Genomic DNA, 17,991 nt, shown 5'->3' on the forward strand with positions numbered 1-17,991 from the left:
CCACCCCACTGCTGCAGGCTTTCCCCTGCCCTCCTTCAGAGTTAGGGCAAATTCACTGATGTATACGGAATGAAAATTTGAAGATCTCCTCCTGCCACATAGGACAGCACTTACCTCAGCAAAAAGATCATGATAAAGTGCCTACAGTAACACCGGAAAAACAACACACTCTTTCGCCCTTCTGATACCACACCTTCTCCCTCTCTTTCTGTGGTCTGCAGACGCTGTCACGTCACCTTCTCAACAGCACTGATGCTTCATGGCTTGGAAAACTCCTACCTAATGAGGCCACAAACTGGCGGCCCCTGTCTCCATTACTGGTAACGGCAATGGAGTTTTCACCATAGACAGACCTCAAATTTTCTTATCTACTACTGGCTGATAAGCCCTGTCTATACATCCACTTTGGCATGAATGAAGTTCCAGACTGAGGATTTACGGCAGTGGAGTTTTCTAACACAGAACATTTTTTAAGGCTCTGAAGATGAAAAAGAAGAGGTTCCAGACAAATGTATTGAAAAAAAGGCAACTGCACTCATGTGATTGGATCTGACACCAAAACACTTCCATAACACGCTCAAACAAAGATAAGGTACGTTGGTGCAGCTTGCGTAGGCTTCCTAAAGCAGCCTGGCCCAGACTGAGGAGAATTTGTGTGCTGTGAGGTTCCCTTTGGCATGTCTAGCAGAATAGCTCTGGTGAACAGATTGTGTCAGGTTCTCCAGCCTTTCTGGAGCTGCCACATTTCCTACCTGCAGTGTTAGTTTCTCCAGTTTCATTTCCAGAGCTCTGTTCTCCCCTTCCAGCTTGCTGCGTTCAGCTTCCAGCTCTTCAATTTTCAGCCTAGAGAGGAAAGGAAAGGTAATAAATGCTATGTCCCTGCATAGTCCCACCACAGACAATCAAGTAAAAAATGAAAACACAAACACTGGCAGATTCTTCCTGTGTTAAATATCACAAAGCTATACTAATGAGATAATTAAAACATATGATTAAAAGATAGAACATTATATGATTAACATAAGATTAAAAGAATGTATAATTAATATATACAACTTCAATATATAGCAAATTCAAATTAGAGACTACCTGAACCAGAGACGGAGTCTGGACCATCATGTTTAATAACCACCAACAGCTAAAATCTCCATGAATGTGTCAAATCTCTTTTTGATCTGATTTATACTTTTGGCTTTCACAACATTCCTTGGCAGAAAGTTCCACAATTTAATTATGTGCTGTATGAAAAATTAGTTCATTTTGTTTTATACTTCACATGTGATTACTTTACTGAGTGCCTGTTAGTTCTGCTATGAAAAGTTGTGAATAACTGTTCCATACTCCCCTTCTCCACTACCACTTTACAGGCCTCCTCTATTATTTCCTGAAGAATCTCAATTTAGTCTTTCCTCACATCAAGGCTTTTCCATATTTCTGCTCACCTTTATTGCCCTTCTTTGTACTTCTGCAAGTTTTATATAGACTTTTTGCTATGGGGAAAGCTAGATCTACAAACAGTATTCAGATGTATTCAGTGCTACAATGAGGCTTTCTGTTTTCTTCTCAATTTCTTTTCTAATAATTCCTAGTATTCTATTTGTCTTTTTGGCTACTGAGCACTTAACTTATTTTCAGAAGATTGTTCACAATAATGTAAGATCTTTTTCTTGAGTGATAACAGGTCATTTAGAGGCCACTACTGTGCAGGTATAGGCAAATGCATTTTTTCCCATGTGCATGGCTTTGCATTTATTGACATAGGATTTCATCTCCCATTTTATCATGCAGCATTATAAGATTCTTCTGCAGCTCCTAACAGTTTTCAATTTGATAAGTTGAATAATTTCATATTATCTCAAATGTTGTCACCTCACTACTCACAAACTTCTCTCTGTGTTGGATAACAAGTTCCCAACAAAAACTGTTCTGGGACCTACTGGAAAACCCTCAGTATTGTGAAGACTGACTGTTTATTCTTTGATTTTCTATATTTTAACTTTCTGTAACATAAACTAACATAAACAGATTAACGGAAGAAAACTACAGCATATTTTATGAAATACAAAGATATTGTCTCTGGCTCAGGAAGTCCTTGAGATGATACTCTAGAGGCTGGGAGATCTTCCTGGCAAAGTATCACAGTAGGTTTGTCCTATTCACATACTCCTCTACGGGCCATCACTGCAAACAGTACACTGGGACAGCCAGCTCTGTGAGGTTTTTATAATCTTACTAATGCAAGAAAGAACCTTCCTTATCCCATCAGAGAAAGCTTCTTTAAGACCTTTGGCTGAAAGTTCTTTGAAAAGTCAAATATATAATATCAACCATATCAGGTTTAGCCAAATGACAGTTGAATCCTTCAGAGAACTCTAGCAGACTTGCTAGGCATGACAAATTACTTTAAAACGTGCAGCAGAACATTTTTGCGTGCATTTAAATACAGAGCACAAAAACCTTAATGTTGCTTCAAGAACCTCACCTTTCGCATCTTAACTTCTTGTGATTAATGGTGCAACTAATGCATATTAACACTGATCTTTGCATCTGATTTTCTCAGGAGCCTTTTCTAGAATATTTTTTAATATTCTTGATAATACTCACTTTTAAATGATCTAAATTAAGCTGAAAATCCTTGTACCATGAGAATAAACAATATGCCCATCTGCCAGTCCAGAAATTATCATGCAACAGAATATTCAGGTGCAGCTACGAAGATACCTCTCCTATTAATTAGGCGTATAAGAGGAAAAAGTTGCAAAACTTTTCCATAGAAGTTGGTTGAACTTCAACATGTTCAGCATAAAAATGTCTGCTTTATAAATATGTAGTTTGAATTGCTTAAATTATTTGTAAGCCTGACCCCTGCTGGTAATTTTCAGATATTATAAAAGTATCATCTGTTTTCATTCTTGGAAGCTTCTAAAATGCAGAGAAGTGGCTTTCAGCATTGTCTAGGCCATTAAAAAAGATCATCAATAATTTCCAGAAGAGATACAAAGCTAGCGGGGATGGAGGGTACTGAAGAAGCAGAAGACTGAAAAGGTCGGAAAACATGGAAATTCAAAATGGAATTAATGCTTTTAGCTGCGTGTTTCTAAATGGATTGCAGAGCAGGCCACGGGAAGAGCAACATTTTCCTCCGAGGAAGAACAGCACAGCAGCTCCTGAAAGGTCAGAACCAGACACCCACGACTCTCACGAGCACTTTCGCCGTACTTGACATGCTGAATTTTAATTTAGAACAAATTTCTCACCAGCCGCCCTCCCAAATAAGCTGCGAGCTTTCTGCCGGCTGCCCACAGAACTTCCTCTCCGCGCGGAGGCTGACACCTGGGCCCCTTACTGCTCGCTAAAAACTAGACATAGCCAGCTCTGGAAAACACTTCGAAAAGATTCGAGACACAATCAAGCTGTAACCAGGGTAGGTTTAAGTGATTATATTTTTTATGGCGCTGGCCTTTCACCCGCCCCGCAGCCGCCTGCTCTTTCGCCATATCCCACCCCGGACACAGGGCGGCGCTTTCTGCCTGGCGCCCCGGGGAAGGTTGGGCAACGCGCCCACACCTGCACCCCTCTTCGAGCTCGGGAGCAGAGAAGCTGCTGGCGGGGACCCTCCACCCCAGCACGGGAGCATCCTTCCCGCGCCGCCTCGACGCTGCTCCAGCAGCAACCAGCCTGCTGCCTCCTCTGGGCCAACGGCTGGGAACATCGCTGCAACCTCTTTGCAGCACCAGAGAGGTTTTTCAGCGCTCACTAGTGCTTTCACTACTTATCCAGCTCCTAACCTATTTTTAACACTGTTAAGTGTCCTGCATCTCCAGCAGGAAAGCACTAAGAACCATTAGCACGCTGTTTGCGGTATTCTGTCTTGGCTTAACGGCCCTGGGGAACACTTCCCAGTGGCTAAGAGAGAGAAGCAAAGGGAAATCCTAGCTATATATAAACACAGCAAAGCATTTGCAGCTGGCGGTTAAGATACGGCAGTCAAATATTGAAAAATATTTACTTGCTTGGCACTCGAATTTTTCGTCTAAGTAAATTCAGGTACAGGGCCAACTCAGCGCTGCTGCTGGATGCTCCGACACGCATAAAGGCAGCATTAGTCTGCACGCAGCCTCGTCCTCTCGCTACCCAGGGACATCCACAGTAAGATGTGCGATGCCTATTTTATCACCAATTTGCATGCCTCGACTTGTTACATATGAAAGTTACTTTCAAGTAGGAAGAACAATCCAAGATAAATTCACATGAGAACAACAAAAAGAGTAAAGAAAGATCTGGGTACTGTATAATCACTTCTCGGTTTAATGTTTTGCCCTGAATGAATGCTGGTGCTCGTTTTAACAGCAGCTTTGTGACACAAGGAAGGAAGAAACATCAGTTACTTTCTAAAATACTGACACCATTCTGAACTTTAGTGATACAGGGAAAATTATTTGGATTAATTTCTGGAAAATTTACCAACTTATTCTATGTACAGAGGTTTGAAAACACAAAAACAAACCGGAAAAAATCTCTTCAAATTTCTGGAAGGCTTTTTCTGTATCAGAGGCAGACAACTTAACCCAGAAGAGAAGCCTCCAAAGGCACAAGGTTAATTCAAGCTGTCTCGGCAGGCTTTCACAAGATCAAATTTAGTGCAGAACAGATAAATTAGTATTTGCTCCAAATGGTGGATTTTCCCATTTCCCAAAACTGAGTTTTATATCGTCTCCACTACATATTTTTGCTGTCCCAAATTGGTAGGGGGAACAACAACAAAAAAACCCTGCAGCTTCAGTAGACCCTTTTTACTGAAATGGCATTTGTGACAACCAGGAGATACCACACTGTGCGTAGTCAGTCTACCAGGCAAGTGCTTAGATGGTGGGCGCTGCTAGAGAGAACGGCCAGACTGCTCCTATTTTAGAAAGGAAGAGGTGAGACAGAAGAGAGGAAGGCGGTGCAACTTTCAACAGCATCTAGGCACTTCCAAAAGTCTCAGTCCACTGCTTTCCTGTGGAGTTAACCCACCATTGCCCCTTTATCTTTTTTTGTTGGCTTTTAATGTTCTCAGATGTGGTACGTGATGGCCTGTAGAGTACTGTGGGTATCAGCCATGAGGGCCTGTCTCGCAGAGGCCCCATCTGTGGTGAGGACATGGCCATGTGGAAAACCTATTGCTGAACAGGAAACTACTGAATGGAGCAGAAAATGCATGTGTTGGGAAGACGCTATTAAGGGATCCAGATGGCACTGAGATGGTGTTAGGAGCAGAGCAGAGAGAATTCCAGCAAGTGTGACTAATAGGCATTGGCAAGGACACGAATTTCTTTTGAATTACTGTAACTCTACCCAGTCACTAAACCCACAGAAAACATTTAGGATTTACTGGGGTTGCAGTCTGACAGTAGAAAGAAAAAGTTCAGATTTGTTCCAGCTGAAAAAGTCCTTCAGCTGTTGCCACAAGTCTTTACTAAAGTTTTTTTCTAAATATATTACTTTTATTTATAGGTTCTGAAACATCAGTTTCTGCACAGCTATCACCATCCCTCTAAAACGTGTTAATGCCTAAATGATCTCTACTTTGCCATACCCCACAGTACCTGAACTCAACAGTTTGACCACTTTTTCTTTTCATAAGATCTGCAGAATATAAACAAATATGATTTCAGAGGCAGCAGCAAGAGGTGTGAGAAATGACAGCATTAGGCCTGGCTTTTATTGTCTCTTCAGAAATGATGATGCTGGGAGAGAGCTTCATATTTAAAGTTATAAAAGGTCTGACGAAAGAGCACTTTGTTCTCAAGAGAAGGAGAAAAACTGATAAAGTCTTTCAAGTTTCTCACTGAAAATTTACTTTCCATACTAAAGAAAAATGAGACAAAAGATACATTTTAAAAAACTCTCATTCACTCACAGGAGGTGAATACAGATTCAAAGGATTAATATGGATTTTTTCTTCCCCTTTATGTCTCTCCTGCTTTTGTTTTCAGAAGTTAGCTTCTAACCATAGGGCGTATATGGAAATGCCTGGAAGCTCACAGTCCTTTCCTGCTTTGCAGGCTCCTCTCCCTGGCTTCTGCCGATTTGGCTCCATTTTTCATATTCCGGCATGACAGCAGCTAACTGGAGAGGCTGGGCTCCGTCCAGCAGAGCAGACGCGTCGTACTGTAGGTTAATGGGATTTCAAATACCATGATAAACTACAATAATGGAAATAACTCCTTCATAAGCTGTGGGATTTCCTTCCCCACTTTCCAATTTGTAAAGTTTGTATTCCTTTTCTCCCTGCTTTCTGCCAGAATTAACTTGCAACAGCTTTCTGCAGAAGGAAGGAAGACCAGTAGAGTTTTGTTCCTAGCTCCTCCTCAGGCGCCAGGTAAAATTGAGTAAGCTGGTCCTGTTGAGGCCCACAATGACACAGCAGGAGGATGAGCGAAGCAAACATAATCCCTAGCCATACTCATCCCTGTTCTCCTCCAAACCTGCTCTGTTCTTTAATCACAGCTACCCAATTCCCCTTTGCTGCCTGGAGCAGAGGCAGCCAGCCTGGCCGCCTGAAGCACTCTGAACATGGGCCGCAGCGAATGGTCCCAAGCCCTGAAGCATGGGGGAAGATGGTGATTTCTCATGTGTTCCTTTGAAAAGGAGCTGTCTTCTGTAAAGAAAACACTTGGCCCAATTTCTTGGCCAATGCACAGAATATGACAGAAAACTCAAAATTAAGCCCAAACCCATCCTTAGACTGCTCAAGTCTGGAACCATAAGAAAAACCCTTTATACAAAGTCAATTCTGCAATGCAGAGAAGCATGTGTGCTGCTGGCTGGAGTGTTTGAGAGATTGATAAGAGACTTGAAGGAGCAACGGTAGCAAACAGTGTGGAAAAAGGAGCAAGACCTGGCTTACTAGCTCTTGAGAAAGACAGTAGAAAGAGAACACTTTGCACCAAATCATTTACTGTTAGAAACCAAAAGAGCTGAGCAGCAAAAGGGTGATTAAAAAGGAAGAAATAAATGCCTTTTAGAACAGTTCTGTAGCTAAATGACTAGCATCAGGGCTTGGGACAGGTATTTAAATCATCTGGTCTACCCTAACAACAAAAAGCAGTTCAGTAAAAAGCGACAGAAAAAACAGTCTGATATTAGATACTGTGTCTGTGGTTTCTGTGCACCCACAGCCTCAGGAGCCTGCAAGTACTGAAATGGGAAAGAAAAGAAAAGACAAAATATCACTGTAAGACAATTCCAGAAGCTTAGCCTCTGCTGAAACAGCTTTCAATGTATTGCTCATGACCGGAGAATAGCTCCACATCATTAATGGCTTTACTGGGAACAGGCCTCTGTTTCTGTAATACTTTTTATGGAGACTTTGACACAATTTCATGAAAGAAGGAGAGAGATGAGATTATTAGTCAAAAAAATTCTTTTCAAAAAAAAAAAAAAGGAAAAAGGGGAAAAAGATTATAGGGGGTTTTAGGGCTTGCTTTGTGCAGAACCCAGCACACAGAGCACCACAATAACGTAACAACTGGGCATTTGTGAGTTCCCGTTGCCCCGGCTCAGGAAACGGACTGTAACTTGGGAAAGCCAGCCATCTCCATCCCCTTCGTCAACATGAAGCAGGCTTAGACTACGTGGCAATCCGGCTCTTTCTCCTTACACACACTGCCCCTGAAGCTGCTCAGTTAATAGATGGCAAATGCTGCTCAGTGAAGATAAATACTGAATAATGAGTCTTGGAGGTGAAAATAAAGAGACTGAACGTCTCCTACATGAAAAGGTGCTGCAGCCCACACCAATCCCGGGAAGGAGAGACTGAAGAGTTACTGTAGAAATACTCTGAAAACCTTCAGCTCCCAGAAGTCAGCAAACAGGATGCTGCTTTTACTGATAGTGAGGCATAATATTAATCACGAGTGATGGGTTTAATGTTGCTGAGGAGGTGCTGAATGGCAGCAGCAGTACAAACATTAGGTTTCAGAGGGTCTAGTGTCCCTTAGCAAAGGAAAAATCTGAATGAGCTCAGGTCCAAACACCCAAGGCAAGCAAAGCAAGTGGAGAAAGGTTTATCCTCCTGAAAGAGGGAAGCCACAGCATGTTGTCCCCTACCAGAACTCAAGCATCTGACAGAATAAAAGAAGATGCCTGCCTTGGCTCTTCAGAACTACTGTACCAGTTTGAGGGAACTACACTCCAGGAGCCAGTCCCTAAGATCAGGTTTACAGCTCTACAATGTATTGGAATAGCTTAGCTGAACATGTGTTATTTTCAAACACCTCCCATCCTGCTGTGGAACTGGGCTTTCAAAGCTGTAAAACAAGCTCCAGAGGCAAAGCACAACAGCAAAGTCATAACATTCAGGCCAGTAATTTCTGCTTTCTGCAAAATACTGTTTTCTGCAAAAGCTAGCTTTCAGTCCTAAGAGGCAGTAACACTTTATAGTGATGGAGCTGAAAATATAAAAGAATTAAGAAGAGAAACTCCAGCCAGAGTCTTACATCAGCTGAGAATAAAAAACTCGGCCTGTCAAGATCTAACTGATTTGCTCAGCTTAAATAAAAGGAACTTTATTAAACGTTTGAAAACAGATGAACTTTTCTGCGCTCAGTATTTATTGTGTCACCTTCTTTGGAATGGAAGCTGTAAATGCTTTAATGAATGAATATGTAGAAAGGTTGTCTAGCTTCACAGTAGCTTTTGTAAATGCTCATGTATCCTCTGCTGAAATGTTGTTTTGTAACTTCTCTTTCACTGAATCACAACAGGTATCCCTCTGCCATCTCCAGCAATGCACCAGGGGAAACATCCCTCTTTTATCTCCAGTGCTACATGCGTGTCGGTACTACAAAAGGTGGATTCTAAACCTCTTTACACACATGCCAACAGATCCTGTATTTACAGTCCAGATTGAGACAAAGAAAGAAACAAACAGCAATGCTGTTTCCACAGGGAAAGAAGTCAATAGGAGAAACAGTGATACAGAAGCCATTGCGATATGAACTACTCGAGTGCAAGGACCCCAAACAGATTTATAAAAAGAGCAGTAGACTCCCGAAAGAGAGAAAAGGTTATAAGGTATCTAAAGGCAGGAAAGATCAGGGACTGGCACTTTCTGTTAACGCTTCATGGATTTCTTACATCCATAAAGGCTGGTAGGAAAGTAAAAAGGGTGCTTGGGAAAACAACATACTGCTTCAGAAATACAGGGAAAACGTGTTCTGATCAATGCTACCATACTGTTCACTGAATAGTAAGCCATCAGTCAGTCTATATATATAAATATATATATAGGCAGTCTGTACGCATATACTTTTGCCATGCATGCACAGAGAGTTTTAACATGATGGGCCCTGTATCTGTACAAGTGCTCTACCATAATATGGCAATAGCAATACTAGCAGACAGTGAAACTAGCCTGGGCCTTTCCCTTCTCACTAGTTCCACAACAAATAGAAGCATCTGCTTCGCCACCTTCTTGCTCTGCCTACCTGAGCGCATCAACTTCCTCCTTAGTGACGAAGACGCTTTGATCAGCTGTGCTCTCTTGAGACTTCAGGACCTTCATCTCCACCTCCAGCTGTAGAAGAGCAGAGGCGTTAGTTCATTCGGTAGTAATGAGGGGTACTAGAGACATGCGAACAGGAGAGGAAGGAGGAGAGAATCACTGCATCCTGCCCAGGTCAGATCCCTCGCGGGACACTGACATGTAGCACAGCTTTTCATGTGCTGAGTGCCAAATCCTCAGTTAATCCTGCTTCCCTTTTTGCACTCTCTTTTGCCTTCCCCAACATTTTCTCCTAGGTAGCTGAGGTATAGAAAGCTGATTTTTTCTAAGTGGAGCTTCTGTTTCTCTTTCAGATATTTCTGCAACCCTTCCCCTCTCGATAAAGTGAAGCAAAGAATTACTTGTATGGAACTAGGAGTCGTCTGGTACCCGAGATTCGGTACTGGCACTTCAACCTCATTTAGCATCAATTCCTCCCCAAAAGAAATGAGCCACAGAGGATTAGGCCGCCTTGCCCAGGACTACTCTGAGACACATACATTGAATCCAAAAGACTGGGGAATATTTCCCACACTTTCCAATATACACTTCTAGCTCAAGCTGCTCGAGTAGGTCTGGTAGAACAAACAAACAATTAAGAATACTTTCTGCCTCTGGCCTTCTTTGAGAAGGAACTCGCAAGAAAGTATTTCGAAACTCTAAAGATATGAAAACTTCTTACCCAGATTCTTTCCTGCTCAGGCTCCCTGGCTGGGGACATGTCTGTATCCCTAATCCAGCTATCGAGACAATGCATAGAGGAGGAAAAAATGGTGTATATTACTTGTTTTTAAACCTCTCTCTCAGAAAATGAACTTTTATGAATTCTAAGCAGAGACAAACTGCTTAGAGGACATGCAATTTCTGTTCCAGCACCTTCTCCCAGCTTAAACTTCTTTCTCACTCATTCTTCAGATATTGCTTGCCTTCTGTCATGTCTTTTAGCACCTGATTACTAATTCCCCTAATAAATCTATGGACGCACACTATACTTTCCACTCAGAGGGAAAACAATAAGCAATCCAACCTTAATTATAAACGCAAAACATATGACCACACAGGGTTCAGTGCTCAGCATTGGGGAAATAATCCATTAATCTACCATTCCCTTCAGCAGCACTGATTAGACTTGTAGAGCAAAATCATACCACACCGGCAAACTCTGTGCAAAGGCAGCAAGAAATTCCCTAGTTTTACAAGGAAGGGGAATGTATAGACATGCACAGTCACACTGCTCAGCCAGAAGGGAAGTTTTGATATAACACCTCTTTGCCCTTCCGCATACAGCAGAAGGGGCAGACAGCACGTGGCAGCACTGTAAGGAGGAAGAGGCAGGAAAGGGTCATTTGGATTATTCTCCCTCCCCTTTCTGGGATCACAGGGACGGACCAGGAGTGAGAGGAAGAGGTTCTCACCAAATTTCTCTCTGTAACCCCAGAGCCCTGCATCCTCCCACTGCCTGTCAAAACCCATCCAGGAAGAGAAGAAAAGCAAAAGCCCACCTGCATCATCAGGCTGTACAAATGTTAATGTATATTAGCTGGCTGATAAGATTATCACAGCCAGAAATGCTTCCCTCAATTTTCTGATTACTGAGCTTATCTCACCCAGCTCAGCCCACCACAGATGGCTGGGGATAAAGCAAGTGCTGCAGATAATTCCAGGAATGCGAATAAAAGGTACCGGGACTGGGAGCAGCCTTCAATTCCAACCTACTTCTAACAGGAAAACATTCATTATAGCTCCTGTTTTCCACGTCTGCTGAAGGCTGGATGTGTTTGTTATTAGAGCTTTGTGCTGCTTTCTGGACTGCATGTGGACAGCATTTGAAGATGGAAGGGCTGGTAAATATGTTATTTATCACAGGCCAAGTGGGCTCAGCCTTGAGTCCAACTGCCACCTGCTCGCTGACAAGGGCAGATAAATCACTGCTGCCTTCTTGGGAGAGAACGGGGAACGGTGGGGCTGGGCTGGTAGTCTGCCGTTGTGATCGGGGGTCTCTTGCGTTTGCTGTATAGAAAGGGGAAAAAATGGAGTGTGTAATGGGAAAAGGAGACGGGAGAGCGAATGCCCACATGCTCAGGGGAACGCTGCAGCAAAAAGCATCAGCGCAGGGTCTCGCTTGATGTACGGTGGTGAGGGATGACTTCCAGGTGCCCTCGGTAACAGCGTGATGAGACTCTGCACCCGGCTTCCAAGAACAGACTGTGGAAGGAGAATGAGGAGGGGAGGGCACAGGGACTGAAAGGGTATTTTAAGTCACTTCTGTGTCCTCCCAACTTTCAAGCACCAAAATCAACCTGGACCATAAATCTGAGGTCCCTGAGGCGAGACCAGAGACAAGGGCGCTGAGTCGACTTCGTGAAACGAACTGGCTCGGACAGCTGCATGTTCGCGCTGACCTGGTTCCCTGAACTATTGGAGAGTTTCAAGTTCAGGCCAAGGCACAGCTTTGTGCCAAGGCAAATTATTACCATCACAATCTCATTAACCTTTTATGAAAACTAGAAGTGAAAGTATTAGATAAATATTTCATTCAAAGAAATGCTGCTTGTTTCCTTTAATTGTTAAGAGTTTCTGGGAGGAAAACCTCACCGCCTGCCAATCTCACAGAGGATATTAAAGATGTTATTTATGTCTTTTTCAGGGCAAAAAAAAAGTCAGTTGAGATAAGCTGAAGCGGCTTATTGTTGGCATCCAGTTCTGCTTTTCTGAAGGCAGTGCAGGCACATAGGGTCCTCACAAAACAAGAATGAAGAGAAGAGCAAAAAGAGCAAAAAATAAGGAATCTGTGGTTAAAAATCTTCCTCTTATTTGCAGTTTCACCTGCTAGAGAGTGACAAGCAGAGGATGATCTTATCGGCCTCCGGTTAGACCTGGCGCACTCGTACCAGCACCAGGCTGCTGAAGACATTGCCACTACTGCCTTGCCTAGCCGGAGAGCCGCAGCAGCTCTGCGCATGATGCAATCAGGAAAGGAAGCAGAGAAAAAAGAATGAAAAACAACAGAAATGAATGAGGAAAAGTAGGCAACAGGAAGGCAGTAACAGGAGAAGTCCAAACCCCTATTCGAGGTGATTTTCAGCGCTTTCTGCAAGTCTACGAGGTGGGGGGGCATTACCGCGGGCTTTCCTCCGACGTAGCCACTCGGGGGGTCTCCTGGGAGCAGGCAACAACCATGAAATGCCTCGCTGCACAGCGGCGAGTTCGTGCCTGCCGTCCGCTCGTCCTCGTGGGGTCGGCTGCAGGCACAGGGCTCCAGAGGGGAGAGGGACAGGACAGCCTTTCCTCTTGTTATTTCTTCTGCCTAATTTCCATCCCATCACTTTGGCTCAATTCGTTTCCAGTCCTAATCTCTCTCGTTCACTAGATGCTGGCTTCACATAGTTCAGCAGGCGGTTTTTTTGGACTAATTCAGTATTTCTGTCTAAATTCTGCCAGTTGTTATCAATAATTTTATGTAAGTGGCTGAGATAGACTTTTGTTGTTGTTGTTTTTGAATACATTAAACTAGTAGAGGCCTTTACCCAGCAGAGTGGGGAAAAGGGCTGCTTAAATCATAGCTCCTTGCTGTATTCCCTCTTTCTGTACCAAATAACCTAGGTCAGGCATAGATCCTTTAGCTCCTCTTTCTGTTGATCTGGCCCTTTAAACTAGCGTCGAGAGCAGAGGGAGAACACTGTCCTATAATTTCTATAGCCATACAGTATTGCACCTCTTATCCCGAAAACTGCACAAGTCGGACGAGGCACCCACACCTCGTGTCGCTCAGGATCAGACCCCGTGCGATGGCCCCACTGTATGCAATATATTAGCAACTTGAAAAGAAGCCAAGCTATTTTAAGTTACCCAAGGTTTTTATGACACTAGAAAGGGCAGAATAATGAGTAATGTCAGAGCTCACGACTTATGAATAAAACACGTAAACAGGTACTTAACATTTTAACTATGTAATGTTCTCTTTTCAGAGTCACTGGAGCCTCTTGCTCTCAACCTAAATTGATCCAATTTATCCAGAACCTTTTCTGCTCTCTTTGACTTCATAGCCATTAATTCCAGTCCAGCTTTACTGCTGTCAATAGAAAGTGATCGTGGTACATCTGGTATTTAAAATAATTTAAAATGTCCACACACACAAATCTGTGCTGCATGCAACCCCCCAAAAAGGTGAAATGCAAATACTTTGTCAAAAATACTGTCATTATTATTTACAAACCAAGAAGGAGGGGGAGGAAGAATATGGAGGGAATTTTGTATAGTGTATAATTAAATGGAATATCTTTCTTCTTTCTGCCTTTACTTTTAAATCTGCCTGGACAGGATTTCAAGATGGTGGTTCTCCTCCAAGTGTTAATGACATAGCAAACACCCACAGCAGTGTAAGAAATGTGCTCCTTTCTGTTTTCCGCTTCTGTAGGAATCATTCAAATATATTTGAGAAGACAGGAGAAACATAAAACTATAAACTCATCTCCTGAAAGCTGGAATAAACAGATCCTTACTTTAGAGATCTGATTTTCTGGCATATTTTTGGCATTTGGCATTTTCGACCCATGTCTGTCCCCTCCTAAACAAGTATTGTGAGTCTATGCAACAGGGAGGACCCACTGCTCCTCCTGCTTGATCCCAGCGGACATTAGTGCTCATAGAGCAGAAGGTTTCCAAAACACCTTGCTGACCTGGCTGCTTACACCCCACTTCCAAAATGGGACTTACCACAGGACTTAAACCTCTAAACTAAATCAGTCACCCTTGAAAATGGTATTTAAGAACTTCTGACAATTTTAACGCACTACCCAAAATAATGACAAAATCTCAGGTGCCCTATTTTAGGTAGTGAAGTTCAGAAAGGTCTCATTATCTAAAGTATTTTAACTCACTGTTCAAGTCAAGATTTGCATGCTGAAAAAAAGGGCTGGTTTATTCACCCATATCATGTACACATATTTCATAGAACTCATGCTGGAGACATATAGTTATTATTTGAATAATCAGTGAATTATAGCAAGGGGCTGATCCAGCAGTCTTACCCTGATGAAGTGTGTCTGCACGTCATTCAGCATTCTTGGAACTGCAAAAAGCAGGAAATGCTGAATCCATTATAAATGTCTAAAGGTTTATTTAACAATGGGCTGATGCAACATCCTTTGAAAGGCTTTCCTCAGCAAAAGAGCTGATTTTAAAAGGCAGAGATAAATAGGAACTGAATTGCATGGATGCAGCATGGAAAGGTGAATTGAGAGGTTGTGTTTGACTACGAGTCTCAACACAATTCAGGAAGCTATTTAAATACATAAATATTTAAATGTATGAAAACCAAGCAGACTTGGAAAGGAAGAGTATGTGCTAAAATAGACCAGAACAAAGAAACGGGACACTGAGCATGACCCATAGGCTGAGGCTTGAAAATAGACAAACTACTGGTCCCCAGGAGCTTCATAGGCCAGTTATTCTAGCAATGCTATTTGTAATTCTCTCCAAAGGATACAGCAGTAAATATGAATCTTACTCACTTCTCTTCCCCTAGACCAGCGCAACAAGTTTGGTGACCTCCTACTCCCTACTGCCACCAGACCATATGGTGCCTGGACAGAAACCCAACATACATAAACACCAGTGAGTTTAATTTGGGTGTCCAGCAACACTACGAGGTAGTAAAACACCATGCTGGCCACTTCCATGAATCATTCTGCTCAGCAAAAGCAGCAGCATCTCTCCCATGCACCCAGCCCACTGGTATGCTGAAGTGTTGTTCTCCCAAAATGTCTGCAGAGAAACACACATGGGAAGGACTAAGCTACATCAGATTTCTTAGGGAAATGCCTGTTCCTCATCTTTAACCTAACCCTTCTTCTAAAAAATAAGACAATATCTGCAATTGAAACAAAATAGGACTTGCCGTTCAGAAATAGGCTAAGCAGCCCAGGATTAGTTGATGCTTTTTCTTGGAGAAACTAATCCTTGATGATACTGTAGAACAGAAGCAATAAAATCAAAGGAAAATTAGATATTCAATAAAAAGTGTTTTAGAACTACCTATTTCACACTTGACTGAAGCAAAAAAAATGTATACATTTTTCCTCTGCAAAGAGAAGGGTTGGCTGGATCAGACTTGCCCAATACCCCACAGTTGCTATGGGTTAATTAATCTGTAACAAACTCAGCATACTTTTATCAATGAGAAGAAAGGTCTAGAAGCAACCTTCCGGCAAACAGTTTCCTAAAAATGTACCCAGGCATATATACTATTATAGACACACACAAACTGGGAAATGGACATATGCTGACTTCTGCTTCTCTCCAGTACAGTCTGGCTTGTGGTTTGTCTCCTCCTGTTGCAGTAAAAGAGAGCAATTTTTCAAGTTTATACTGAATGTCATTCTATTTCATTTCCAAATATAATCTTCCAGAGAGAAGGTTCGCTCGCCCTATTTCCAATCTCTAAAGTTAATACACAAATTTATATTCCTTTCTCCCACTCGCTCTTCTAAATTAAGAGGCGTAATTACTAGGAACGCTTGCTACAAACGAATAAAGTGCCAAGGGAGAAGGAGCTGTCACCGCTGGACGTCTGCGGCATCCACCCGCCTCTCTCCTGCATCCCCCCGAGGATCCTGCTTATGAGGCAGTTTCTATCTTTCCTATTAGCAGGGGTGGCTCACACACGGGAGCAGATGCCAACCCCTTCCCTTCCAGCCAGGGCACTCGTAAGAAACAAAATTACAAAATTAACTTCAGCCTTGGAGGAGCCACCGGTGCTTGCAAGGCTGCTTGCAAGCCCCCCAGATCCGCCTCCTGCCTCTCCTCCCAGCCCCACTGATCTCCCGGGCAGCATCGGGACGCCCGAACGCCGGCAGCGAGACGCAGACCCGCGAGCTCAAAATTCAGCCCCAGTCTCGTCCCGCTCCCCGCTCCCCGTCTCCGGCACCCTCTCAAAAGGAAGATTGATTATTATAATCAGACTTCGCTCTGACACAGCATTTGCATTTTCAAAGCACAGCATAGTCATTAACTAATTCATCTAGCCCAAGGGAGCCCTAACGAGCTTTCACCTCTCTCCCCTCTGATTCCCAATCTGCAGGCAGCCCACAGCCTTCCTTCAAAAACCTCCCTTTCCACATTGTGCTGCCACAAGCCCAGCTTGGTGAAAGTCCAAAGGCCCGTGGGCAGCCAAACTCTGCCCTGCTGCAGAGGCACAACTCCGCTGGTAAAAACCAGCGAGGACGAGCGCACAGACACGCTGTGGATAACTAGTTGCCTTTTGGTTTTCATACATAATCACAAAGGTATAGGGCACTACAGAAAATGGTTTCAGCTATGTGAAATAAGGCTGGTGTCACCTATAGGTGGACTCGGTCAGAGCAGGGGTGCCACACTGACCCTGCTCACCTACAACTAGTCTTTCTCCAGTACAACCCATCCAACGAGCCACGACACTAGCCGCACACTCCACTTCTCCCCCAAATGCCCACCACACACCCCTTTGCCTGAGGACTCCAGCCCCTGCCCCGTTCGATGCTCTTCTCGCATACAGACACCCCCAGATGCCAATGCTCTCCAGCACCAACCTCCCTTGCCAGTCATCGCACCCTGCCTTGGCCCTGTCCCAGCAGCACCGAAGATCCCAGCACCAGCAGGTGCTCCACATAACAGCAGATTATTGTTGATGAGCAATAATGTCTAATTGGAAGTGCTCAACCCATCATTCAGACGATCCATTTCAAATACTCCTGTCTGGAATACTTGAGAAAAATCAGGAGAATATTTTCTTTCTTTTTTTCTTTCTTTTTCACCTCCAACAGCAAATATGGCAGTTACTCAAACGGGGGACAAAATGACACTGATACTGTTACCCTGCAGCAGCACGCTAAGGACTGAGACTCAGGATTTCAAGGACAGGGACAAAATCTTACAGCTTCAAACAACCTGAAAGTCCCGACTGACCCACTCACTATAACACTTGGGACCCTTTTTACCCCAAAGTAGTATATACATGACCATACACTGGCTCTGGAAAGAGCCCTTCCTTCAAACAGGACAGTTTCTCCCCGCTGCTACAACACAGCTAAAATCTGCCGCCCTGGTCACCAGTGCTGACTCCATGTCAACAGCCCGTAACGTGTAACACCATCTGTCACGTCAGTGCCAACTTATGACATTTTAGACAGTTTTGACCTATGATTTTTTGAGCTTGTTTCCCCCACTTTATGCTATATTCGTTTCATCCTTGTACTCTGGGATGGGTACAAGAGATGTCGGTCTGGAAATAAGCAGCACTAGACATTTCAGCAGGATGGAAACCAGCTCAGTGCTCAAGATGAACTAAACTGGAAAGTTTGAGGGGAAGAGGAGCAAATATCCACCAAGCAAAAGAACTGGAGAAGCTGATTTAAACCCATGAGTCTATTCAAGTGTAATTACATATTTCACCTCTCACTTCTAGAGAAAGATGTAAATGTGGA

General features: G+C 43.3%; 1 protein-coding gene across 1 annotated transcript in view; it reads right to left on the reverse strand.

Moving 5' to 3' along the window:
* Positions 1–17,991, reverse strand: part of MAD1L1 (mitotic arrest deficient 1 like 1) — a 383,289-nt gene that overhangs the window by 161,747 nt on the left and 203,551 nt on the right. Inside the window, exons 14-15 of the mRNA XM_067306376.1 lie at positions 9,474–9,562; positions 753–843 (exon numbers count right to left, since the gene is read on the reverse strand). Of these exons, the coding sequence (XP_067162477.1) occupies positions 753–843; positions 9,474–9,562 (180 nt within the window). The remainder of the gene's footprint in view (positions 1–752; positions 844–9,473; positions 9,563–17,991) is intronic.

Source organism: Apteryx mantelli, chromosome 16 (assembly GCF_036417845.1).
Source record: "Apteryx mantelli isolate bAptMan1 chromosome 16, bAptMan1.hap1, whole genome shotgun sequence".
Classification (NCBI taxonomy): Eukaryota; Metazoa; Chordata; class Aves; order Apterygiformes; family Apterygidae; genus Apteryx; species Apteryx mantelli.